We start from the raw sequence: 27,218 nt of genomic DNA, 5'->3' as shown, positions 1-27,218 counted from the left end.
AAGTGCTCCAAAGACTGGATGCTCTTGCGCTGCTTATATTCACATAATTATTACACATGCATTACAATTTTAGAAAATTTTGACATACATCCATACGAAGAAATAAAAGTTATAATTGTTTAATTTCTTACTTACAATATTCTATTATTAGTTAAATATAAGCTAAGTGCTCTGCTTCTAAACAACACATCACGGAATTTTCTGTCTCCCTTTTGTCATGCAGAAGCATCTAAAAGTTGAAAAATATTCCCTCATTTTGCAGGTGGTCAAAACAACATGTCAATTGGTTAATGATGGGTGTGTCTTTTGCAGCTTAATCAGAGTATATGTTAATTTAGCAGCTTCTCTTCATGAGTGGGAATGCCATCAGTCTGTTGATGGGGGAGCTGATGGCCATATGTGCTGAGGAAAAAAATGTGGTTTTTTCCTAAAATATTCCCTAAGAGCTACGAGTGTACCCGTGCCGGGAGGGAAAGGGGGGTGAGAGCGGAGCAGGGGCCCCGGGGACAGCAGAGGGGACTCTGGGGGGCTGCTCAGCACCCCAAAACCAGCCCAGGGGTTTTGAGGCACCATGACCCTGCCCGCACCCAAGATGGCGGCGGTGGCGCCGCTCCGCGGAACTCTCGCGAGGTTTGCGGCGGGGCCGGGCCCCTGCTCCGTGCAAATGGCGGCGCGGAGGCCGGGCCGGCCGGGCGGGCTGAGGTGAGGCCGGGGAGGCGGGCGGCACGGCCATGGAGCACATCACCACCCCCAAGGTAAGGGGCTGCGCCGCCCCGGAGCTTCGTCGCCATCCATTTGGGGTCCCCGCGGCTCTGGGGGGTTCCTGGGCCGGGACACTGAGGTGAAGCCCCTGAGGGGCGGCGGGGCTGGGCTGGCAGCGCCCTGCATTTCCAACTTCTCTTTTAAAAATTATTAATTTAACGTCCTGATGAATTCCAATAAACCAGATAACTTCGCTTTCCTTCAAGGCAGAGATACCGCTGAACTTATGCTTCTCAAGCGGGTCACGGATGAGCCTGGGAAGCTCAAAGCTGCTTGTGGTGGTTGTTCAGGTGTTTCCTGCTGTATTGTTGGAAAGGGAATTTTTAGTAAAGATACTGATCAAAAGGTGTTTTTGGGTGGGATTTGTGTGAGCGGCGTTTATATCGAAGTGCACAGACCCCCTCGTTCTGAATAAATAAATTAAAATGTGCTTTTTTCAGTTGAATTAAGTGAAATGAGGTCTGGTGATGCTGTGCTCATGACAGCTAAAAAAAATGTGTATTTACTCCAGGCAACTGCCCATCCAGGCATTTGTTCACTTGTTTATTTTAATACAAAGGGTGCTGTGTTCTATTTTGTTTAATTCTCTAGGATATCAGTTTGGGGATGCTCGTTACCCGTGTGCCTGAGGTGCTTTGCTGGACCTGCTTGTCTCCAGAGACCTGAAAAAGGACAATATTAGATATAATAATAATAATATGTGCTGAAAAACATCCAGCTGAGACCTCTAATCTTTTTTTGCTGACATGTTTCATGATTTATCTCAGAACAATGACCCCCTAAGGAAGTTTTACACATTCAATACCCAGAATTAATGTATTGTATACTGTTAAACTCTCTGTTTTTATGTCCTTCAACAATTTTTTTTCCATTATATTTGCTTCACGATGAAAGAAAAATCCCACCTACGGTGACTAAGAAGCAAATAGGCCAGGAGAAAATCAAACAAACAATGTAAAATACTTTAATATTTTATTTTAAAACTTTATATTAATTAGCATAGTGTGGTTTATGAAAGGTGCTTGGGGAAATAATTGGAATTTATAGTGTAAAGCTGAGTTAGTGTTGTAGGGGAGACTTTAACTCTTATATTGTCTTTCTTCCTGTGTTGTGTATTAGCAGTTACACGGCTGCTATTCAACAGGTGCTCAGATATTTCCTGGCTCAGAGTTAAATTCCTTTTTTGATGCTGTTTTGATGTTGCAGGTTGAAAATGTGAAGTTGCTAGATCGCTATACAAACAGGAAGGCAGCAAACGGGACGTTATACCTGACAGCCACCCACCTCATCTATGTAGACGCTTCTGCTGAAGTCAGGAAAGAAACATGGGTATGTTGTGATACCGGGAGTCTGTTTAAACACAAGTGTAAAAATGACTTTGTATCTTATATCCAGAATGAACAGGCGTGAATTCCAAAGTTGAAGTGGTCTTTTATAGCACTTTGATAGCAAATGCTTAACAGAAACAGCTGTTTTGGAAGGAAATGAACACAATGCTAGTGTAACTTGATGGAATTCACTCACTGAGTTAGTGTTAGTTCCAGGAATACAAAAAGCTTATCTACTTTCCTATCTCAGACTCAACATACTAAGCCAGCAAAGCTGAATTTGCAGCTTTTAGAAGTGCAAACTTAGCACTGAAATTAGCAGTATTTCTTATTAATTCTAAAGTAAAATAGGGATGACAGAATATATTGCATATGGAGGAGCGGAGGGAAAGCAAAGTGAACCTGGTAAACTGAGCTGCACATCAGTCTTTAAAAGTAATTTATATTACATGTCTGTATTTTTTAGATCTTGTGCTTAGTTATCTAGCCTTTGGGTGCACAGCCTGGACATTTATTGTGTTTGTTTGATAAATATCACAAGTAAACTCATTTTCTGCTGCTGGTTAGATGCACTAAGCATAAATAGCCAACAGCATTGCAGGAACTTAATATCTGCTTGTACTGCTCGCGACCTTATCAGTGGCTTCTGAAAAACGTCGTCTATTTCCTGTTTTTCAGATTCTGCATCACCATATTGCGACTGTAGAAAAATTGCCCCTGACCACGGCCGGGTACCCGCTCCTTATTCACTGCAAGAACTTCCGCGTGGCTCATTTTGTTATTGGGCAGGAACGTGACTGCCACGAGGTGTATACCTCACTGCTGAAACTTTCACAGCCAGGTATGTAGGACGGGAGCCTGGTTTGGAAATCACTGAAGTGCTTGAAGCTGGAAGGCTCGCCTGCCTGCCCGACAGTGGGTTTTGCGGTGTCAGTACGGGAGGGGAAGGATGTGAAATCAGAATCGGTTTCCTCCACCAGACACAATCAGTAAGTACAGTGCTGCCCTGTGGACCAGGGCATTGGCCTCCGAACTAAACACAAATCTTTGTAGCAGTGGGAATTTGGTGGTCTCCCAGGAGGAACTTCTGAGAAACCCATGCAAAGTTTGTTTTCCCGATTCAGGCTGTAAGCGACACCTCAGTTTTTTTTCTAGTAGCACTCATGCTGGGTGTCACATCCCTTTTTGGGCCATCGTCAAGCATTTCTGTGACTTACCCCTTGGCAGCGTGTTGTTCTGCCCTTTCCAGTCGATCCAGATGTTCACAGAATTCTGGAGTCCCACAAATAGAGCTTTAAACCTTGGCATGTTTAATTTGTTTCCTAATAGCACGTTTAGGCTGCTCTATAGTCTCCTTTCAGCTGTGAAACGCTGTGCTTCGCCCTGGGTGCCCCGACCTGGAGTCACTCCTGAGCAAAACATCCTCAAAAGCCTGTGGTCTGTTTTGGCTTCAGCTTTTTAGTCCATCGCAGATGGAACTTCAGGCTTCTTGCTCTCACAGGACAGCGTTCTGCCTGGTTTCCTACCTGCCTTCTGCCTATGGCAGCTTCTGGTTTTTGGAGTGCTCCTTCATTGAACCAGTAGTTGGAGTTCAATGTTATTATAAGGATGCCGTTCATAATTGCATTTTCTAATTAAGTGTCAAGGTTTAAGGGAAGGGAGTTGACAGCACCAGTCTGCTTCGTGCTGGCCATCCGTAGGGCTTGAATAGGAATACTGTGGTAGAAATGGTTTTTGCCAAGTTTGAGGGGTGTTTTTGGTTGAAGTTAAGGCTTGTGTGTGTTCCCAGCATCTCCCTTGTCCTCTGAGCTTTGGAGTTTTCTTAGTTCCAAAGTTCTAACTCTAATGCTGTATGTGGCAAGTTTCTGGTGTTATGTTTAGAAGCTGTCGCTGTTCTTTCCGTTTGAGAATTAGAGGCTTACGTAGTGTGTTGAAGCGTGGGAGCTGGCACTGCAGGGGATTAGATCAGTTTCTTTTGTCTTGTGGTTATTGGTGTAATATGCTGCAGCTCATTGTTCTATTTATGGATTTTAACAGTTTCCTTTTGTTGCTTTAAAATTTCTGTACGTGTGCTTCCTTCCTGGGTTTTTGGCAGAGCATATAATTATTTACGATTTGCACACGTTTGACTGACAGCTATGGGTTACATCTCCGGTACCCTGGCTACTTTATCAGACTCTGACAGGTTTCACTCAGTCTCTGCTGCCTTGGGAATCAGCTGAATGAGATATTGGTTGGATTTGCATTGTATGAAGAGGGGGAAGGAAACTGGGCTGGTAGAGATGGAGGGAGGAAGAAATTACCATTTGTCAGGCACAGCCTGAAGCTTTTGTTGGGCTGACAGTAATATTCAAGACATCCATCAAGTTTTCCATGTGGCACGGAACTCACTGTTAAACGATGAACTTAAAGGTGTGCAAGAGCTGTTTTATCACATCTTCACGGGAAATAGATCTTTTAATGTATGTTTTCATTTATCAATTAATTCTTATGTAAATCTCATCTAACGTGCCTGTTGCAGTGAATTCAGTAGGAAATAACGTGTTCCAGAGAAAATACTACTTCGAAGTTTTAATTAATTCTAACAAAATGCTTTAGCGTATCTCCCAGCACATGGGAACTGAAAATTGGAAATTCCTGGGGATTTGAATATGAGTTGTCAGCACTCGGTGCTACCCCAAACAAAAACCTGTCAATGTGAGGCTGAGATATTTTAAACATCCATGTTCTTCTGTGTGGTACTCAGGTGTTTGTGGGTTTTTTTGAGGAGCAAGAATCAGTCTTAAGTAGTTTGCTTAGATTAGTGAAGTACGCAAAGCAATACAAGAAAACTTCATGCTTCTGATCTTTGAGGAGGTAAAAGCGTAAGGAAAACAGCTATTATTAAAACACAGCCAACTGTGTGGTGCAGTGGCATGGCCCTTTGGCTTCTATAGTAAATAATTTCTAAGTCTCCTGATCTTTCTTGACTGAGCAATTTTTTTCAGTCCTTTTATCATTAATGTTTACAGATATATAAAGGGGGAGTGTCAGGAGGATGGAGCCAGGCTCTTCTGGGTGACAACCAGTGACAGGACAAAGGGCAATGGGTACAAACTGGAACACAGGAGGTTCCACTTAAATTTGAGAAGAAACTTCTTGATGGTGAGGGTGGCAGAGCCTGGCCCAGGCTGCCCAGGGAGGTTGTGGAGTCTCCTTCTGTGCAGACATTGCAACCCGCCTGGACACCTTCCTGTGTAACCTCATCTGGGTGTTCCTGCTCCATGGGGGGATTGCACTGCATGAGCTTTCCAGGGCCCTTCCAACCCCTGACAGTCTGTGATTCTGTGATTCTGTGATCAGTAGTGATCTGCCTGCAGCTTGTTGCCTTGCACAGGGGGATTATCCAAAAGTTGGGCTTTAGGAAGAAGTGCCAACCTCTCCCTATGCCTTTATATCTCTTTCTAACTAGTTAATGATTTTTTTCTTCTTCCCAGCGAAGCCTGAAGAACTTTATGCTTTCTCTTATAATCCTAAAATGTCTAAAGAGAACCGGGAGATTGGATGGAAGCTGATTGATTTAAAAGTAGATTACCAACGTATGGGAATTCCAAACGACTACTGGGAAATAACAGACGCTAATAAAGACTATGAGGTAATTCTTGCCCAAAGTAGCCATTTAGGTGCCATATCTGTTATTAATGACATACAGCAGTCTTTCCACTGCTGCATAAGTGATGCCTCTGGGGAGGAATGAGCTCAGTTGGTTTTAATCGAAGCAACATCATCTTGATGTGAAGTTGAGGATAACGATGTTATGGAAGAACAGCACAGAGCTGCAGACTCACCTTGGTTTGCTTTGATCCCCCTGGCAAAGAACCAGATACTCATTTTCTTAGAGAGATGTCAAACCATCTGTTCCAAAAAGCCTCAAGTACCCTTAGCTGCTTTGGGTATTTCCGAACCCTGTCCCACCAGGCTGGTGACAGATGTGCACAAGAGAAATAAATGGCAGCAGTTTGGCTTGGTGGGGAATGAGGCAGAGTGGGAAGGGACTAGATAAGGAAGGAAGAAACAGTAACAGAAAACAGACATTTTTTCCGTGCTTGGTTGGATCCTCTCCTGAATTAAATCTGTTATTTTAGTCCAATCTGGCTGCTGCTGGAACTTTCTTCTCTTTCTCCCTGTAAGGCCGGGTTGGGTCTACACAACATGAAATGAAAGCATTTTTCAGGAAACTTGCTCAAACTCCTGCTTATTATTATTTCCTATTTTATTTTTTTGGGTGTTGTGTACAGTCAGATGTTTTTGTCTAAAAGCAAATAACTCTGAGGAATATATGGATATATTCAGTCTTGAATCCCTTCCCCTGCTCTCCGCTCCCTTCCCCACTCATTTTCTTTACTGTTATGCTTTGGGTTGAAGAAATAAAATCTTGTGCCATCGTAAGCGGCCGGTAATTTTAAATGACTGCATCGCTGGATACCTGAATTGAGATATGACACCAGAGGTGTTTTTCCCATTAGCTGATTTGGGTATCTGAACGTGTGCATCTAAAATCATTAATCACTTTGAAGCTTCACTTGTGGATGTGTAACTCTGAAGTGCCAGCGCTTTATAATTTCCTCAGGGTTTCCAGCTTATGTTTTAAATTTTCCAGCCTCAAATAAAGCCAGGCTTGGAGAATGGCTTATCTGTGCTGAAGAGACTGTGCTGTGAGGAGAAGGGATACAGCCGCTCTCTGCGGCTGCTGCCTGAATGCTGGAAGCTCTTTCCAAGTTGAACAGGATTTAGAGGGAACTTTTTAGATGCAGTTGTTGTTAATTTCTCTTCTTGTGATAAATAAGAAACTTTCGTAAAATGTATGGATTTAAAGAACTCTTAATATGTATGGTGTACTGTGCGGTCTGGTTTGGTTTATTTTTTAGGTTCAATTGCAAAATTTGTTTCCTTCACACTGTTTTATTTTGCTCCTATTCCTGTGTTGTTTTTCAAAATGCATCTTAAAGGCATGAAACTTCAGATGTTGGCCATGTTAGATGCGCTGTGGCAAACAATCTGTTCCTGTTGTTTATAAATGCTCAATTGTAAGCTACTGATGGATTTATGCTGAGTTTTGAATTGCTAGTGATACCTGGATTTTTTTCTTTCCTCTCGCTTAGGTTTGCAACACGTATCCTCCAGAAATAGTGGTGCCTAGAGCTGCTAATAAGGCCGTGGTGATCGGAAGTTCAAGGTTCAGAAGCAGAGGGCGGATTCCGGTGCTTTCTTACTTATACAAAGAAAACAACGTTAGTTCTTTCTTGTCTGCTGTCTTTGTGGGGCAGGAGGGTTCCCCTTGTTGCCCAGTCCCCTTCTAGTGAAAGAACTAGATCATTATTAGAGCGTAGTAATTTTGTATTTGAGAACTGTGCTTCTCTTAAGAGCTTTAATATTAGTTTGTTCTGAATCGCAGAATAAGCTGCTTAAAGACAAACCCTTGGGATGTGTCCACAGCTATGCAAAAGCACAAACTTTCCAAGCTTCCTGTCTGGAAATTTATCAGCATGTGGGGATTTTAAAATTCTCCCGCTTAGGTATATTGAATAATGTTTTAACAAGATACATGTTAACTCAGCTGGATTTTCTTAGTACTGATGGAGGGAACCACCCTGAAGTAAAGCCCCACTAGCTCAGAATAAGTGAAGGTTTCAGTTTGATTTTATTCCACTGAAGAGCAGAGTGTAAATTTTTAGCTTTGCTGTCTCAGCAGTGGGTTGATGCAGATGTCAGCAAAATGCTGTCACATCAAATTGTTGTTTTCCTGAGGAAGTGTCCTTTGACCTGGGCAACTCTATGTAGTTATGCTGGCAACTATTGAAATTTCCCTGCAGCGTACTCTGTGCAGTTCCGAGTGCAGAACAGTAACAACTGATAAGCAAAGTTGTACAGGATAATCCTTCAGACAGTAGAAACTATATCGAAAACAAGAAATGCTGACATTTGGGATACTGATCATCAGGCAGAGCAGGTTTGAGAACACCGCAATGAAGTTTGCAGCGAGGCTTCTTAGACTTACTACTTTCTTAAAATTCCCAAACTTCTACTTTGGAGAGATAATCCAGTAGTACTTCTGTACATCCATTGAAGTAGCAGCTTTTCAGTTGACTGCATCTGGAATCTTGTGTCCAGCTGTGGCCCCTCAGTTCCAGCAGGACAGGGAACTGCTGGAGAGAGTCCAGCGCAGCCACCAAGATGCTGGAGGGAGTGGAGCATCTCCCGTGTGAGGAAAGGCTGAGGGAGCTGGGGCTCTGGAGCTGGACAAGAGGACACTGAGGGGGGACTCATTCATGGGGATCAATATGGAAAGGGGGAGTGTCAGGAGGATGGAGCCAGGCTCTTCTGGGTGACAACCAGTGACAGGACAAGGGGCAATGGGTGCAAACTGGAACACAGGAGGTTCCACTTAAATATGAGAAGAAACTTGTTCCTGGTGAGGGTGGCAGAGCCTGGCCCAGGCTGCCCAGGGAGGTTGTGGAGTCTCCTTCTGTGCAGACATTCCAACCCGCCTGGACACCTTCCTGTGTAACCTCATCTGGGTGTTCCTGCTCCATGGGGGGATTGCACTGGATGAGCTTTCCAGGGCCCTTCAACCCCTGACATTTGGTGATTCTGTGATTGATCCTGTGATACAGAGGATGCTTAAAAGCGACTGGTTTGCGTTGTGGAGGGCAGTGCAGCAGGATCTGCTGTTTGTGTTGCAGGCTGCCATATGCCGGTGCAGCCAGCCGCTCGCCGGGTTCAGCGCACGCTGTCTGGAGGATGAACAGATGCTGCAGGCCATCAGAGAAGCCAACCCTGGGAGCCCCTTCATGTATGTTGTAGACACAAGGCCAAAGGTATCTGCCGGGGGTGTTTGGCTAATTTTAAAGCTCACCTATGAGTTCGGAACACTGTTTCCCGTTCATCCTTTCACAACTCTGCTAATACTTTCTTCTGCTGCATTAGGTCAAATTGTGTCAGCCCTGAGTTTGGTATCAGGCTCCTGGTTTGGTATCTATGCTTGTGCGTAACCAGACTGTTCAGTGCTGTTGAGAATGTTGTGCTCTGGGGTGTTGTGGGTTGAGGTTTGTGTGAAGGATGACCTGAAGCTGGTTGAGCCGGTGAAGCATTTTACCCCAGAGAGCGAGGTCTGTAGTGTGGTGAGTTGGAAAGAAGCCTTAGGATTCAGTTCCACCAGGCTGAAGTGCTTTCATCAGTAGGCCTGGGAAGAAATGGGACTGTGTGGAGTCTGATAACAATTAAGAAAAACAATTCCTCCATTTCTTTGCCTTCATAAAAATAACACCAATGTTCTCATGATGCGCAGCTTGGAGTTTAATACGGTTCAGCTCTTCTGGCCTGTAGCCACTATTTGGGGCTAGAACTTCATTGCTGAGGTGTTTATGTAAGAGGATATTGAAGAAACACTCACAAAATGAAATCTCTAATGGCTGTCATCTTGGGGAACTGAATTTAGAAACCAATTCAAATTATTGTCTTGTAAGGATATTGATTGGGAGTGTTGCTATAAGCAAATTAGAATGCAAGGATTTTCGTAGTACACAATTATTTGAATACAAAGATTTTAAAATGCTCTGATTACTTTAAAATTGAGCTTTCTGAGAACCTGCTTCACTGTGCAGATATTCCAGTTATTGTATAGAAACTATGGATTTAGTTAAACTATGGCAAGGGCAAGAAGGTAAAAGTCTTTTTGGGGGGAAAAAAGGGAATGTTTCATCTGTTATTCCAAAATGTCTTTTGGCATTTTGTAGCATGACATTTCCTAGACATAACCTAGTCTGTAATTACGTGAATGTTTATAGCAATCACTGCATGTTCTTTTGGTACAGATTCCAGTGTTAGAGATGTTCCACTGAAATGCATCATTGATGGCAATTTTATTCTAAAGTATTTGGTGAAAAAGGGAGAATTTATAACTCATCACCTTTCTCCTTCTAACACAATGGTAGAACTGAAGCACTAGGGTTATTTAATTGTTCAAAAGATGTATATAACATATCCAACTCTTCCCTCTCTTCTCTCTGTGGAGGCAAATCACTCCTCTTCCCAAATGAATAGTTGGGGTTGAGATGCTCTGGTTTTGGGTTGATGCTAAAGGTTTCCTGGTAGCTCTTGAACTGGTTTGGGTAACTGTTAGAGCAACTGACTCCTCCTCTACTTCTTTTCTGCAGTTCAGTGGGTGCTGTATTCTTTCTGCTCAACTTTAATATTTCTATGTTTCCCTCAGGTGGCTTTATTTCATCTGTGCATGTATGTCTGTGAAAAGCTTTGGAATTCTCTTTCTATTTCTATACCACCATGTATGTATGTTACTCGTAAAAATGGCTTTCCTAGTTTTACTTTCATATGCTTCTGTCTGACTGGTTTTATGTAGCGCCACAGTTAAGACAGACTCAGTGTCTCTTTATTCTGAAATGAGGCACAGTTCTGATTCTGCCTACCCTAAGAAATGCTGTCCAGGGGCTTAGTGGCTACGTATGACTAATGGACTGAAGACACTGGCATAATTTTAGTGAAACAGTTAGAAATCATGTTTGGGAGGTGGGGAAGTACATTTGAGTAGCAACTTTGTGCAGTATATTTTCTGGGAGATTTTAAAAACAGAAGAGCTTGCAAAACAGACTCATTATTTCTGCGTGTTGTTTGTCGTAATTTTCTCTTCCTTTTCTGCCCTGTCCCCATTTCCTTGAATTTGACAGTTAAATGCCATGGCCAACCGAGCTGCCGGGAAGGGTTATGAGAATGAAGATAATTATGATAACATTCGCTTTAAATTTATCGGCATAGAAAACATCCACGTGATGCGGAGCAGCTTGCAGAAGCTCCTGGAAGGTGGGTACGGGCTGAACCACTGTTCATCACCTGCTTTGGGTCAGAACTTTTTGCTGAATATCTAAATGCAACATGCACAAGCGCATGTGGACGTGGGTGTTGAGATGGAAACAGATAAGCCAAGTCAATATCATTCTTTGTTTGCTGTCTTGAGGTGGCTGAAGGTATTGATGTTGTTAAAATGCTTTCCTGACAGACATTTTATTTTTATTATTGTGCTTAGTTTTATAGCAACTCCAGAATAGTAACTAATGCTAACAGCATTCCTTAATTGCATTAGTTACATAAAATGTGAGTTTCTTAAATGTGAAATTAAATGAAAAAGGCCAGAGAAATATTACATTTTGCCATTAAGATAATCTCCTGGTTACTTTGTGAGCTAGTGAAACAAAACTAGCATAGGTTGTTGAGGAAATAGTTTTCTGAGGTTTCCTGTGTTTAGTTTGGAGTATTTCAGTGTTAACAATATTTCTGATTCAAAATAAAACTTCGGCATGAGCTCCCAAAGACTTCAATCTCATACATACATATTTCTTGTTTTTCATATATTTCTGATTTCTTTAACCAAACTGGTTTTTAACACATGAATATGTATTAAATTAATGCTTTAATACATTAAAATATGTTAAAATGCAGAGTAGCTCAGGTAATTAAGTTACTCTGTGAGATTGTGATCTTAGGGGAAAAATGCAAAGCAAGGCGGAAGAAAGACTTCCCTGAGCCCTTGGGGATCACGAGGGGAACCCAGCCCATAGTGTCGCTAAATGACGCTGGACAAGTCCCATTAAAGGCGATGGTGTCACTTGGCTCAAACCAGCGCACTTAGAGTAGATGCTGCAAATCATTCTGCTTGGTCCCTGTGCTTAGTTTTCTAAAACGTAATACAAGTGCTGCCATTCAAAATATGAGTTTAATACTCTAGTAACCAGCGTAGTGGTCATCTTGCTTCATAAAAGCTGAAGAATTGATGCTGCCAAGTGCCTGGCCAGGTAACGCTGCAGGATCTGTGGTGGCCTTGCAGAAAAAATGAGGCTGTTCACAGCACGAAGAGATTGGCCTGATCACAAATAGACCTCCAATTGCCTGTTCCTGGCAGATTTGTTTTGTGGTGGAAGAAGCAGCAGAATAAATATTGGTTTCCTCCCATATTCTTCTTTAAAAGTGATAATATCTCTGTTGATGGTGCTTACGGACTATCGAGCTGTATTACTGTAAGTATTTTCTATGCTGATTTCATTATAGCATCTGAGTTGCCTTCAAGGTCAGGCGTGTTATTTCTCTCTCTAAATTAGAACCTTCCTTGCTTCAGGTCTTTGTGCTGGTGATGCATGTTAGTGGTCATTAGATGTGTGTGCGATGGGGATTTATACTGAAGTTACAGATCACTAAACGCTTCCTTTGTTGGCAAAAACTCAGCTGAAAATAATACGTTGCCATTTAAAAACAAAAGAGAAAGAGGATATTTTCAGATTCTTAAATTTTCTCACAGCTAAAAGACTCCGGTTTGTGTATTTAAACGTGCAAACAGTGGTTTCTGTGTCCTGTAGGCAGGATATTGCTGCTGATAAAAAATATCTGTTAGGATCTACCCAGCTCTGTTCCTGTGAAGAGATGCTGAGGAGGTGGCAAAAAGAAAGAGGTGGTGTTAATGGAGTGTCAGCTAATTGCTTTGTGTGTGTTTTTAGTGTGTGAGACAAAGTCCCCCTCAATGAGCGATTTCCTCACTGGGCTGGAGAACTCAGGCTGGTTGCGGCACATTAAGGCTGTGATGGATGCCGGTGTCTTTCTTGCCAAGGTAAAACTGTATTCCAACCTGCAGCTGAATTAAAAAGTCTGTACTTGTGTGTTAGGGACTGGTCAAGGCCGTGAAGTTGTCTCTGGAAAGAGGGGGGAAAACTCTTCAGGTTGGCCTCAGCTCTCCAAACCCAGCCTGCGGGTCACCCTGCTGGCTCTTTCCAACCCTGTTTCCTCGAAATAAAACCTTACCCCAAAAATAAGCCCTAGCATGATTTTTCAGGGTTTTGGGGGATGCTTGAAATATAAGCCCTACTCCAAAAATAAGCCCTAGTTACAGATCATTAAAAAAGTCAGTTGAAATAGTGTCCAGGCAGCTATACATGTAAAAAAGTAACCATCTTTTGGAGCAAAAATTAATATAAGGCTCTGTCTTATTTTTGGGGAAACAAGGTAGGTGCTGCCTATGATTAAATGAAATGCTGTAGGGGTTGAGACATTGTCCTGTTCACTGTGTTGCAACAAGCAGTCATCCAGGCTTTAGTAGAACTCACTCGAAACAAAAAACTTCACCTTTATTAATGCTGCAGTATATTTAGTAGTGCAAACAACTCATAACCTTGCGCTCGTTAGTTATTAAACTGCTCTGCTTTAAACGGGGGGTTGTTCAGATCAGTTTTATTTTCTCCTGGTTCTGTGCGATGTGGGGATTGCAATGTCGGTTATTAGTGCCGTCCTCATTTCTGCAGAGCTTGTGGCTTTGCAGGTCAGGCAAATGGAGAAAAGTCGCTGAGGCCCATGGCTCCTCAGTGGTGGTGAAGGAGTGATGACCCTCTGTAAATGTTGTCTTTTCTCTCTTAAAACTTTCCTGTGTAGCAAACAAACAGCTCTCTTGTGTTTCTCGTCTGCCACCAGTACAAAGGGAAGAAGGTGATCCATGTGGGAGGAAGCTGGCATGAGCTCTTCTAATTATATTTTGAAAAGTTCTTGGTCCCCCTGTGTCCAATTATTATTCATTACTCATCCATCAAGATTTTCCTCAGAGGAGAGGACTGAGAATTCTTGGCCGTTCAGAAGACAAAATGTTCTGAGACGAGAGGGGCTTTGTTTCTTGACGGTCTGTGGTGCTGACAAGTCGTGCTACAGCGTTTTATTTGTTGGGGTTTCCGATGGGTTGATGGCTGTGTGCCCAGAAATTTCCATGTCTGGATGAGAAATGACAAATTTTGCCCTTGGTTTTTAGGCCAGGCGGGTAAATGCGGATGAAGGGACAGCTTTTAGTTCCAGTAACCAACCCAGAAAGCTGCTGAGTTCTTGTGTCTGCTCTCTCCACAGGCTGTGAAAGATGAGAAGGCCAGCGTGTTGGTGCACTGCTCGGACGGGTGGGATCGCACGGCGCAGGTCTGCTCCCTGGCCAGCCTCCTCTTAGATCCGTTTTATAGGACTTTTAAAGGCTTCATGGTAAGAACACAAATGATGGAACTTCAAAAACAAAAAGTGCTTCCTGGGTTTGAAATGTAAACAGGCCCTAATTAAATGTTTTAGGCCGTTTCCGGGAGCGAACAGTAGGTGACCTATATAAAACCAGCTTTGATTCTATAAACAAGCTTTAATTGCTCTGAGCAGCATGGGCACAAAACGGCAGCGTTTGATTTCCAGTTCTCAAATCTTTGTTTCCTTGAATGTCCACGAGAGCCACTAATGAGACACTTCAGCAAGAGATGAGGGAGCAAAGGATGCAGCCCTGGCAGCAATCCACAAAAAAATAGGGGAGAAGCTTGGTGTTTAACACTGGTATAGTGAATAGTCTCCCATCTGCTGGGATTTAAAATTGGGTGGACTCACTCTTATGCACAGGGCAGCATGTAACCTGTGCGTCACGTCACATTCTGTGCGTCACGTCACATTCTGTGCGTCACGTCACATTCTGTGCGTCACGTCACATTCTGTGCGTCACGTCACATTCTGTGCGTCACGTCACATTCTGTGCATCATTTAAGACCTTTTTTCGAAGCCATTGCACATGAATTTGACCATTTGCTTCTATTGCAGATGTTTTCTTCTTTGAAGCTGTCACTGCCTAACTATAGTGCGATCTGTGATGTTATCTTTCCATTCATCTCCCTTTGTTAAATACCTGAAATGCAGGTTGCTGCTCTTCCTCAGAAGAGTTCCTTAAAAGAAAGCCTGAGATCAGAACAATGCAAATTTTGCCTCCTCCAGTGTGTTGTGCTGCCAGGACTGTTTCCTTTTTATTCTTTTTGCATCTGGATTATACTGCCATCTTACAACAGTTACAATTACATCCAAGTGTGAAATGTGCCTGAGCTTTGCTTGTGCTCCGGACCATCCTGCCTGAACTAAGGAACGTGATTTTGATCAGGAACAGGAGCAGTCACTAAACCAGACAAATGCTTGTGTGTCCTCTGAGCAAATGGTTGATACACACAAATCCTACGACTGGTCATCCCTAAATGAACACAACAGGAGTCTAAACATTTGAAAAGCAATATCACTTTTCAAAGGAATTTCTGCCTTCCCTTTGTTTTTTAAGTCTCTGGATGATGGTGTCAGGAATTGATCTTTAAATATGATCCAGCAGGGCAAGTAATAATGGATTCAGCATCAGTCATTTGGTTCTTTACCAGACATGTTTTTAAGGAAAATACTGCGTTCTTGTCGTTTTCTTATATATGGTAAAGACATTCTGTTTGAAAGAGAAATAGCCATATGGTGTTTGTGGTTTCATCCTGAGCTCCTCGATGCACAGCTGTGCTACTTATTTGTGTGTTAAACTTTTGTTGAATTGCAGTTGCTGATTTATTTTGCTGAATATCACAATAATTCTTTTCCAAATTAAATAGTACATAGTGTAATATTAAACTCTTTGTTTAGCTCTGTGTGTTTATATTTTATGATTTTAACAACACAAACTCCCTCAAAATAGTAGGGTCAGCAGGTAGCGCTGGTTGTAAACTTTATAGAGTTTAAGATGAAATGCTTCATTTTGCTTTTTCTAACCAAAGTCATGCTCTTTTTAACCTCTGTTTTGAAATGGAAGGTTCTAATCGAAAAGGAGTGGATTGCAATGGGCCACAAGTTTGCACACAGGTAAGAGCATGTGTTATCTTGGGTGTAGAGAGAAAATTCAATGAGAATACAGGGCAGAGGAGAAAAGACTTGGAAAATACTGGAGTTGATTGGACTTCTACCAGGTTCAGAGCATCAACTTGAGTCAAATATAGTGCTCAAACCCGATTTGACCTGCATTCTCTGTCATTCCTGTAGCTGATAGCCTGTATCCAGTGTGGATATTACCTTCAATTATTACTTATTTTTCGCATATATATTTCTTTTTTATATTTCTAATTTCTAATTTATATTTCTCATATATAAATTAGTAACTGAGAAGGTCTGAAAGAATATGAGGAGGGAAGGGACCAGTCTGTTCAGTGATAGTAACTTGATTGAAGCTTTGCTCTTGATGTGAAACTGGGTTTAATAGTAAAAGCAATCTGTTTCTGCAAAGCATATCTGGGGAAAATAAGCAATACCTTATACCGGTATATAAGAAGCAGCAAATACACAGTCTTATACTGGTATACAAGAAACAGCAGTCAAAGAAACTGCTGTTTGGTTGTTATAAAATAAACAAATGTTCTGTGGTCACTGTTTCTGCTTATTTAGGGACTCTTTTCACATTTCTTACTTTAACAAACAAATCACCGCACCATTACTTTCTATTCTTCTATTAGAAAGGATTGTTCCAAATAGAAGAACTTGGCAGTGGGTACAAAAAGTACTTGAGACATGAATTTCAGCCTTGACTGGGAATACGAACTTGCATTCCAGTGGACAGAATAATTCTTACAGTGGTGGCTGGTGCCGTACAGTTGTGAGGGAAATCAATCCTTCCTCCCATCGCTTCTTAGGGTGTTGTGGTTGGAATCGCGGACTGAGATTTCATCAGCTCAGATCTCTGTTGTAAGAAATCCTGCTTCATTTTTCCACTGAAGTTTGGGGATAGCATGTTCCTTTCTGGGAATACCCAGGTTATATCCCATCCTACAAAAGGAGAATTCTGCCCCAGTTTTTTTTGCTCTTAAACACAAACAGTCATTACAGTATAACAGAGTATTGGCTGCTTTCAAAAATGCCTTTTCTGGTTATTTTTCTTCTGTGATGGTGTCATGGAGGCATCTTGAGGTTAGTTTAAGGGACAACAGGGTCCAAAACAACTTTTATTAAACCAGTGAGAAATAGGGTTTCAGCACTCCAAAAGTGACTTGAATACAAGTTTGGATATCAGTTGAGAAAAACTATTAAGGGGCAGCAACTAATACAACCGGAGGTCCACAGTGTGCATGCACGTGGCTTCACCAAAACAATGCCAGAGCCGGCCCTGAGTCCAGGAGGAGTCCACACCTGTCTGAACACGGTGCGGGATTATTTTAAAGGGATACACGTACTCGTATTGGGCACGGGAAGTGTACACTTGCGATTCTGCAAGGGTAAATTTATAATACACTCACAATCCTGTGAGGAGAGATACACGTGCAAATGTGCATGGAATATTACACGTGCTTATGTAGAAACACAGGGTTACGCGAGGAAATAATCTATGCACATGCTTGTATTGAGCACGGAGAGTACACATGCAGATGTGCACGGAAAGTATAAATACACATGCAGATGTGCACGGAAAGTATAAATACACATGCAGATGTGCACGGAAAGTATAAATACACGTGCAGATGTGCACGGAAAGTATAAATACACGTGCAGATGTGCACGGAAAGTATAAATACACGTGCAAATGTGCACGGAAAGTGGATACATTCGCAATCCTTGAGGGTTGATTTTACTCACACCCGTGCTGGCAAGGCAAGCGGAGTCTCTGTCCCGGGGATGGGGTCAGTGGCTCCTGGCGGCAGCGGCTCAGCTCGTAACTCCAAGAGATGGCACAAGGGACACGTCTCAACGAGAATCCTGTTTTTATAGGCTGATCAGATCTGACTGTGGGCATTCCAGAAGCTTCTCTGCACCCCCACACTGGCTGTGGGTGCCCCTGAAGCCTCCAAACATCCCCACACTGGCCGTGGGCACCCAGCGGCTCCCTGGCGCCTCTGTGCTCCCTTCTCCTCTCTCTTAACGGCCCTGGCCAGGGGCTCTGGGGTCAAACGAAAGAAGCTGTTGGCCTCAAGCAGCAGAGAGAGTGGGAGATGTGTCTGCGCCTTCCATACCGAAGGAGGGAGGGGGAGAGAGGGGGGGTTTGCATTCTGCATAGATGGGTTGTAGTGAACATCAATAGATCCTGGCTAGATTTGTGCAGAACTAATAGGGTTCTTCTGAACATCATTTAAAGCTGTAAAAATATTTTTTGATTGCTCTTTCGGGTTTTTCCTTGAGTTTTTTCTTTTGTTCTTTCTAATTGTCGACCAGGATTTCATTAATGGAGCAAAATGAGGTTTTTCTGACTATTGCAGCCCATTGTGGCTATGCCTGCACCACGAAATATTCTCATGTCCATAAGGGATTGTAAAGGACACTTCCCCCCCCGCCACTGTTTCTTATTGTTCCTGGCAGACAGAAAAAACCCACCAATGTCAACATTTTTTCCCCAATTAAGGCCTATCATTAGGCTCTTGTACTTGAGTGACAGATGTTTCTTTGGAGAATATTTCCTGGTTTTCCTTACGTTGACATCATAGCATAGGCCTTCCTATTCTGCAAATATTTTGTGTGATGCTTGCAAGTCTGTTACATGGGCTCTTCCATTATGAATTTTACTTCAGAATAAACGGACATCACGCAATTCTCGTCGCTCCTACCCTTGGAGAACACGTAATGCTGAGGGTGGCACAGTTGCTGCAAGATAAACGCCGGGGGGGTTGTTTTCTGACTCTGCAGAATAATTTCTGACTCTAATAGTGAGGAAAACTTCCCAGTTGTTTAATGGCGAGGGGATGATTACTTTGTGTTGGGTGGCGCAGGACTTAACCCTGTTGCGTTTGCATCTCTGCAGGTGTGGCCATTTGTACGGTGACCCCAAAGAAGTGTCCCCCGTCTTCACGCAGTTCGTGGAGTGCGTCTGGCAGCTCATGCAGCAGTTCCCCTGCGCGTTTGAGTTTAACGAGCGTTTCCTTCTCGAGATCCACGACCACGTCTACTCCTGCCAGTTCGGCAACTTCCTTGGGACCTGTCACAAGGAGCGTGAGGATCTCAGGTGAGTTGGACTTTATAGAGGCAACAGTCTAAAAGTCACTTTAAATGTCAGGAGGAGGGCAGGTTGTGTTTGTTTGCGTGTTTTTAATGTAGGTTGGTTAAGGGTAGCGTCTTGATAGATGTTTATGTTCTACAGTGTGAAAAAAATTATAGATTAATCCCCAGAGATTTATTATATCCCTAAATTCTATTTTGCAGCTCAATATTAAGTTATAGATACCCTTTTTGGACTGGATAATGTCCATTTTAAATTATTACATGTTCCTCAGTGATGTATCTTGTGTTTACGAAACGAATCGGATGTTGTATAAAAATAATACATAGCTCCCCCAATCTAATTCTGCTAGGATTATTATTAGCCCACTTAACTTGATTCTTTTTTAGTGATTAGATGGTATTTGTAATTGACAGAATCTTTGAGAAGACCCATTCTCTGTGGCCTTTCCTCCTACAGAAGAAGCAGGAATTGAGAAATCCTTTGTACAGAGGATTTACAGCTTACAAAGAGCTCCAACCAAACACGCTGCCTTTCAGTTTCCAGTAAGTTGCTTATTTAAGAAGGGGAAGAAGGGGGGCGTTTTTCATTGTAATGTAGATTGGTAATTCAGGTTTAATAAAATAAATTTTCACTGATTAGCATGGTTTTATCTCCATTCGTCATCCCTAAACTGAGAGTAGTAGTGCACAGGTAATTCCTAAGTGTGTGCAGGTACTGTAATTGAAATTAATATTTTTTCTTTGTTGAGAAAGAGAATGGGAAAGGCAAGGAAAAGAACTTTACATGTGTAGATAGATTAAGGGAGTGGAGCATCTCCCGTGTGAGGAAAGGCTGAGGGAGCTGGGGCTCTGGAGCTGGACAAGAGGAGACTGAGAGGTGACCTCATTAATGTTTACGGATATATAAAGGGTGAGTGTCAGGAGGATGGAGCCAGGCTCTTCTCGGCGACAACCAATGATAGGACAAGGGGCAGTGGGTGCAAACTGGAACACAAAAGGTTCCACTTAAATATGAGAAGAAACTTGTTCCCGGTGAGGGTGCCAGAGCCTGGCCCAGGCTGCCCAGGGAGGTTGTGGAGTCTCCTTCTGTGCAGACATTCCAACCCGCCTGGACACCTTCCTGTGTAACCTCATCTGGGTGTTCCTGCTCCATGGGGGGATTGCACTGGATGAGCTTTCCAGGGCCCTTCCAACCCCTGACATTTGGTGATTCTGTGACCCACACACACACACCCCTTGACTGTTTGCTCTGTCAAATTCCTGTGGTAGGGTAGGCCGTTGTTATAGAATGTTCCTCCTTTTTAATACATATTAAGGAGGTCTTTCAAAGAGGAATTTCAGCACCCAGTCACCCGCAGGTTGGTGATCACAAGAAGGGATTTGTCGTTGCCGTGTCTGTTGGCTTGCCCAGGGCTGTGCTTTGTTTCTGGCTCACTCCCGTTCCCTGCTGAGAGAGAGGAGGATGCAAACGTGGTTTTGTGTGCCATGTGTGGTTACTGGCAGGCAAAGGGTTTTATGAAAAGTAGGGCAGTAGGACAAACTCACTCGCAGGTGAACTGCCCAAGCTGCTGGTGAGTCTGCTGTAGGAAAAGTGTATTTTCATCTTATGCTCATACCTACTGCCAATGCATGTGGATCATAAGGCAGAAGCACTTAATTCCTCAGAAGTGTTCTTGAACTTGATGAACATTTGCTCATTGATACTGAATTTTCTAATCCAAGGCTGTGGCTGTTTTTTAAAATCAATCGCTAATCTCAATTGGAACTTTTTTTTTCTTAAACAGCATGTAGTTTGTTGGCCAGTATTGTATGATTAGCCACCTAATTCTCTTTTCTCGCCCTGTTCTTGAGGTTTTGGTGTGGGATGTATAATCGCTTTGACAAAGGAATGCACCCAAAACAGAGTGTGTTGGATCATCTGCTCAGCTGCATGAGCCAGAGGGTGAAACTGGAGGACAATGCGTCTGAACTGGAAAATGTGAGTCCTTAATAATATCCAGAATCCCAGGATGGTTTTGGCAAACATAACGGAGGTTGAACATTGGCACTGAATAATTGCTGCAACATGCTGGGCAAAATCACAGAATCATGGAATCCGTTTTGGTTGGAAGAGACCCTCAAGATCGTGAGGTCCGACCATAACCTCACTCTGGCACTAACGCATGGCCCTGAGAACCGGAAAAAAATCAGTTTGATTACCCCAAATTCTCACCTGCTGGGTCAGAGCTGTGTTTGGTCAAGTTCTGTTGCAGGCTCATAATGTTCTAATTCTCTAAACAAAGCAGGTGTTGAAAGAACATCTGGGTTTCAACTCCACTCGGGGGAAACCACAAGGGAGAGAGGAGAAGAGTGGGTGTGCCATTCCCTCCCAGCATTAATATTGTGAATATACAAAAATATTCGGTTTTGCTCACCCCCACATTTTTCTCTCCTGCCTCCTCATTCGCAAGAAAGACTGATGATCAACCAGGTATTGGAACAGTTGAATTACTTAAGTTGGGTTTCATGTAACGGCAAAAATGTAACTGGGTTGCGTAGGCTGAATGATCCTCTCCAAGTGGCTGTGCCAGGCTGGGGGGAACAGGAGCTCGGGAGGGGACAGAGCAGGGACAGCTGAGCAAAGGGACGTGCTGCACCGTATGGTGTCTGCTTGGCTAGAAAAGCTCCGTGCAAGGAGGAGGGAGGACATCAGTCATTACCTTTGTTTTCTGGAGCAACCAGGAAGTGGCTGCCCATCACCTTCTGATGGAAGTAGAGAACAAATATATTGTTTTCCTTTGCTTTGGTGTGCGGCCTCTGCTTGTGCTTTATCAAATTGCTTTTATCTTGACCAACAAGGGGTTTTTTCCATCTCGTTTTCTCCCCGCGCTGCTGAGGACGGGGGTGATGGAGCAGCTTTGGTGGGCCCTGGTGCAGTCTGGTGCACCACCGTCTGGTGCAGCTGCCTCGGAGAAGTTTGTCTTTTCTTTTATGCTCGGGCTCTAATCGCAATATCCTTTCTACGCTCATTAAAAGAAAAAAATCCTAAAAATAGAGTCGTACGAGACACATCTAAAAATATACCAGTGAGAACACCTATCAGCATTCTTTGCTAGGCTAATGTGAATGCTGAAAACTTCTGTTTTATTAACAATGCTGTTTATTCAACAATGATGTTTATATAAAACATGTAAGGAATATGCCTGTGTACTTCAATGCTGGATTACAGAGCTGAAAAAGAGGCAGTGACACAGGGCTGTTATGTTGGCAGTTGTTCTGTGTATCCCTGCCATCTGGGAACAATAGCTTTAATTAATTTTTCCTCATGTCTTTGTGTAGAAACTTCCTTTCCTTGATGGTCCTTTGCCCGCTGGAACTTGCTCCTTGTCTAAAGTGGGAAGTGCTGCTTCCAAAACCCCGATGCTCAACACTCCTCAGGATTACGAAGAGGAACCCCCCCCTGCGCTGAGCAACGGCGCCTCGGCAGAGGACTCGGTTATGTCGGATGGAGACCAAAAGCACAGAGAGAACCCGTCTGGTTCCGAGAAGCTCCATCCCCTCCACGCCACCACCGCTGATGGTTTGGACTTGGAGCCGAGGACGGGAAGCGGCTGCACCACTGCCGGGCTCTGAATGCGGCCTTTGGGAAACCGCGTCCCCGCGAGGGTGCACCCACCAAACCGCTCGCAGCCGGGAGCCGGTCCGTACGTTCGCAGGGGGCCGCGCTCGCTGCAGGGAACAGTCTGCATTTGGTTCGGTTCACCTTGTTTCGCAGTGATGAAGATGCACACGCTGCTCTGAGCGGTGTAAACCTTAATTTCGAGTGGAGGCGCAGATTGTGTTCAAGGTTATGACCGCACACCAGTGCTGGTATTTCGAGCTGGAAGAAATCTTGGTCGGTTAATGGAGTTGTGCAGTGTTTATCACTGGAGTAGGAGAGATGCAATCCATTTATTCTCGGTGGTGGTGCCAGGTCATCTTAAAATGATAATTTCAATTTATCTTACAATGATAAAATCTTGGTTTTCAGTGAATCTCTGCATGGATCCTCACCTTGTGGCGGAACTGATTCGGTTTTTGTTTCCTATGCATATTTGTTAAACAAAACCAGACCCCCCTGTGCCTTTTGATGGAGACCATTTTAATGTCTAGCCACGCGATGTACTGTTTTTATTATTGTAGTGTAGAGTGTAGTATTTGGTCTGCTTTGTAGTCAGTTTTTAAACAAGGTTTTTTTATCTGCCACTGGCTTCTCTGCCCATCCCCTGACTTCAGTAGCTTCGTTCTAAGCCGACCTTTCAAATAATAAGATTTTCTGCACCTCATGTACTGATGTGAGAGTGCAACAAGCCACAAAGCCTGTAACGTCCCTCTGTCAAAAATCCTCACAATTAGAAATGAGAAAATATATTTTATGATCTTATTTTATGATCTTGGTTAAATCGAAGCAAGAGAAGGAACTCTTTGCTCAAAGCTGGAATCAATGTGCTTTCCTCACACCCGTTGAGAAGGCAGTAATTACAGATTATTATTATTGAAGTGGGCCCTGAAACGATTACTTCACATCCCATACTGAGTGATTACAGCAAATGTAATCTCGGATGTTAAAATTACATGAACCTTAGAGATATTTTGTCTGTGCTGTCAAGACGCGGAGAGATGAACATCCTAATTTTGTGAAGGTGGTGACAAAATCGGGGCTGTATTGGCGCAAGAAGTGACACCTTGGCTGGGGCTCCGGCTCAGACTCACCCTGGTGCTTGTTAATGCTATTCGGCTTCTGTGAACTGCAGTGATTTCAGCTGGAGCCGCTCACTTGAAGTTGTGTGTTTAAAATGGAGACGCACGTTCCGTTTACGCAGGAGCCGCAGCGCTTGATCTGGACGAGCCCCTCGAGCTGTGCTTCATTGCACACAGTCCCAACCTTAGTGGCTTAGTGGTGGACTTGGTAGTTCTAGGTTAATGGTTGGACTTGATGATCTTGAAGGTCTTTTCCAACTTAAATGATTCCATGATTCATGAAGGCAGTTGTTTCAGACTTCTCATTTTGCAGTGCAGGAGCAAGGGCCTTTCAGGTGCTTGCAGGTACTTCCTATAGTCATGATGGATATTCCAAACACAGTCACAGTAGTAATCAAGAAACCAACATATTAAATGACTCACATTAGTTAATCACTAAATATCCTAGCATAAATAGTGCTATAAAATCCCACATCTGGGAAAAACAAACTCAAGCATTCAATATGTCAAAATGAAGCAATTGATATTTAACTTTATGACATGTTTTTGACTACACAGTACCCCTCTCTGAAACAGAAATATTATAGACTGACTTCTTTCCTATGTTACCTGCCACCAACCTCTGCTGGTTGTTCAGAAAGTGACCTGATGGTGATGATGGTGGTAATGATAGGATGCTGTTTGGAATTAACTCTGCTGTCTGACAGAATTGACCCTGGTTTGTACGTATAGTTGGCATTTCCATAAATGAACCAGACACCTGCAAGCACGCAGTCCTCCCTCATATAAATGCAAAGTTTATGTCTTTGGACATCTATGCTTGCTAACGGTTGTCTCCATAATATAGAAGGATCATTCCAGATGCTCTCTGCTTGCTTTTGGATCTCGTTGTTTAAATTACATGCTGCCGTTTTTTAATGTTGCAGGCTTTTCGTTCTTAAAGGAGTAATGTTGAAGTAATTTTTAAAAAATAGTTGGTTTTGAGGTAGGAGCGAGAGAACTACAACATGCGACTGATCTGAGAACTAACGTAAAGTACTGGACCCGATATGCTTAAGCAGATGTTTGTATCAAAAATACAGCAGCGATGTGTTTATTTTGAAGGACGTGCTTTTCCAAATGCACGTTTTCTCAGATCTCCACATGAGTATCTGCTGTTGAGTCTCTTTGCTCCTAAAAAGAGATCTGCTAAGCTCCTATATAAAATTGGATAGTCCAGCAGCCTTCTAAGTTGGCCGTACCCACGTACTCAAGTGAAGAGGTTGCACCCTACGTCTTAATGTGGCTGCTGTGGGCACCCAGGGCTCAGAATCCACGGTGGGTTTTCTATGTCCTGTTGCTTCCTAGTGGAGCAGCGTCTTGGCAGTTTGGAGCCCGTTTCGTATGGAATTGTAGAACAGTTTGGGTTGAAGGGACCTTCAAAGCTCATCTAGTCCAACCCCTGCCCTGAGCGGGGACATCTCTCTTTAGGACCAGTTATTTTAGGTGTCATCAGTTCTTTTAATGTGATCTCTAATCAGAATTAGAGATACAGAACTGTAGGGAATTTTGACTGACTACTGAAGGATTTAGACATGCCATTGGTTAGTTTTGGTATGAAAACGTTTTGCAGAAGGTTTCTAGAAATGTTTACATATTTCCTTGGCTTCTGAATTACCATAGATTACCTTGAAAAAAGCATAATAGTCTTTTGCTTATTCCAAAAACGTGATGCTGACATCTCCACAAATCCTTTTTGGATACAGTATTGCTACAGGTGCGTATAACCATGGAAAGATTACTTCATACACTGAAACTGTTAGGAAGCTTTTAGTAATCTTGCTGCTTTTGCCTTCAGTAACAAAGCAAGGAATGGCTTTATACTTTGAAATGCAAAACCTAGCCAAAAATAAAAAGGGTAATGATGTGTCTTTTTAAACCTCTTGAATTTAATGTATACAGACTTGGTCAAAGTCTGCAATGTATTAGAAATTCTTCTTGCTGGTGCTGTAATGTACGGAGCTGGGAAAGATTCCAGGGTTTCCTGGCTTTCCCTGAGCTTATTTGTTTAAAAACCAATTAGCTAGAAGCTTTTTAGTTTTGACAGTAACTCTTGGGTGTTTCACGACCAAACATGAAAAGCCGTTTGAAGCTGTGCAGCGTGTCTTCAGGTCTCAGCTCCACTAGGCCTGGCTTCCCAAAGCCTGGCAGGAGGCCTGGGCTTAGTCCTGTCCTGCTGCCAGCACTGAGCGACGCGATGGCCGTTCCCGAAAAGCGTCGCAGGAGGTCTAAAAGCTGGTGTGTAGGAATCCCCTGATGTAAGCGATCAGTTACTATAACTTATTTATTCCATTGTGAAGTGAGGGACGCTGGTCTTGGTTTGGAGCTGGGAGGTGAGCGGTGCAACTCGCTGCTTTCCCTGTGGATTCCTCTCGCTGGGCGGGAGGAGAGACCCTGTTTGCTGTGGATGGGCCCTTTTTGGGTCAAACTCTTCCTTTTCTGGAGCATCTCTTGCTTTACCAAGACACTCCGTTGTGTCATGCCCACACATAATGTCTGTCTTGTTACAAATAGGTAGAAAACAGGCAAGTGCTGGTCACATTCTGCATTAAAGCCACTACTTTGGAGTAGAAGAGGGACCCGTGCAGCTTTATTTCTCAGCTGAAATGTCTTAACGTGAACTTCACAATGCTGGATTCTTAAAGTGTGTTTTGTTTCGCAGTTGTTGCCTGTGGTGAAGAAAATCCAGTCGGTGCTCTTTGCTTTACAGGACAAAAATAAGGGAATGATTGGTTTGCCCGTAGATGTTGGGTTTATCCCTTGGCCCCCTGTGTTCAGCAGCAGCAGTGACCGGGGATTCCGGGGAGATGCTGTTCTCCTTCCCACCACTCCGCCTTCTGATGGGATCATTTTTTGCATGGACCAAACCCAAGAATCTCTTCTGAATGTAGTAATTAATGCCCAGCACTTGATTAATTAGCTGAGGAATGTCTCCAAGCAGCCCATGTTTTTGTAAGCATCTGTAGAGCAATCAAGTCAGTGCCGCTTGCCGTCGGTGTGATTTGTTATTTGATCTGCGTCCTTTGGGCACCTCCAAGCTACAAAGGCGATGTGGAAAGCGGGTGGGTGAAAGTGATTGACCTCTATCTCTTCCCATATCATTTACCTGTGAATATGTGTCTGTATTTAATGTAGCAGTGTACTACTGGAATAGCGTGTAGCACTGGATCTCGTCCTGAGTAACTACGCACACATGCCTGCTTTTCCATTCATCCACAAACGCAGCTTCGTAGGAATGTACCTAAAATTATGTGTAGAACTCAGCTGAATTGTCCATGTTTTTGCCGTTTCTGTAAGTCGGTCGCTGTTTTTGTCGGTGTGTCTGTTGAGGGACAGTTGTATACAATTGTGGATGATGAAATTCCATATTGAATGTGCTGCGATGGCTGTACACATCAGTCACTTTAGTTAATGCACTGCTTAAAAACAAACGTACCATGTTTAGAGGAGCACTGTGTCTTTTTTTTCTCTGAATGTATTTGTTCCATGAAGTTTCACTTGTATTACAGTTTATTTTTATTCCCTACAAAAATAAATCCCTTGCCTTTTTGAAGTAAA

The 27,218-nt window shown here is 43.2% G+C and overlaps 1 protein-coding gene across 2 annotated transcripts; it reads left to right on the top strand.

The window, feature by feature from the left end:
• The first annotated feature begins 608 nt into the window (after window positions 1–608).
• MTMR8 (myotubularin related protein 8) lies at window positions 609–27,218 on the top strand. 2 transcript variants are annotated; one of them, XM_005498064.3, is made up of 14 exons: window positions 609–755; window positions 1,969–2,091; window positions 2,769–2,931; window positions 5,567–5,724; window positions 7,232–7,360; window positions 8,813–8,947; window positions 10,814–10,946; window positions 12,632–12,741; window positions 14,016–14,141; window positions 15,742–15,791; window positions 18,706–18,906; window positions 19,317–19,445; window positions 20,754–20,880; window positions 22,221–27,218. In XM_005498064.3, the coding sequence occupies exons 1-14, from the start codon at window positions 732–734 to the stop codon at window positions 22,512–22,514; spliced, it is 1,902 nt and encodes a 633-aa protein (XP_005498121.2). In that variant the 5' UTR covers window positions 609–731; the 3' UTR covers window positions 22,515–27,218. The 2 variants fall into 2 exon arrangements, with proteins under 2 accessions (XP_005498121.2, XP_064934125.1); XM_065078053.1 differs by lacking the exons at window positions 609–755; window positions 1,969–2,091; window positions 2,769–2,931 and adding an exon at window positions 2,938–3,079.

Source organism: Columba livia, chromosome 12, assembly GCF_036013475.1.
Source record: "Columba livia isolate bColLiv1 breed racing homer chromosome 12, bColLiv1.pat.W.v2, whole genome shotgun sequence".
Taxonomy (NCBI): Eukaryota; Metazoa; Chordata; class Aves; order Columbiformes; family Columbidae; genus Columba; species Columba livia.
Note: the sequence above shows the minus strand (reverse complement) of the source record. Positions and strands in the feature narration are given on the sequence as shown.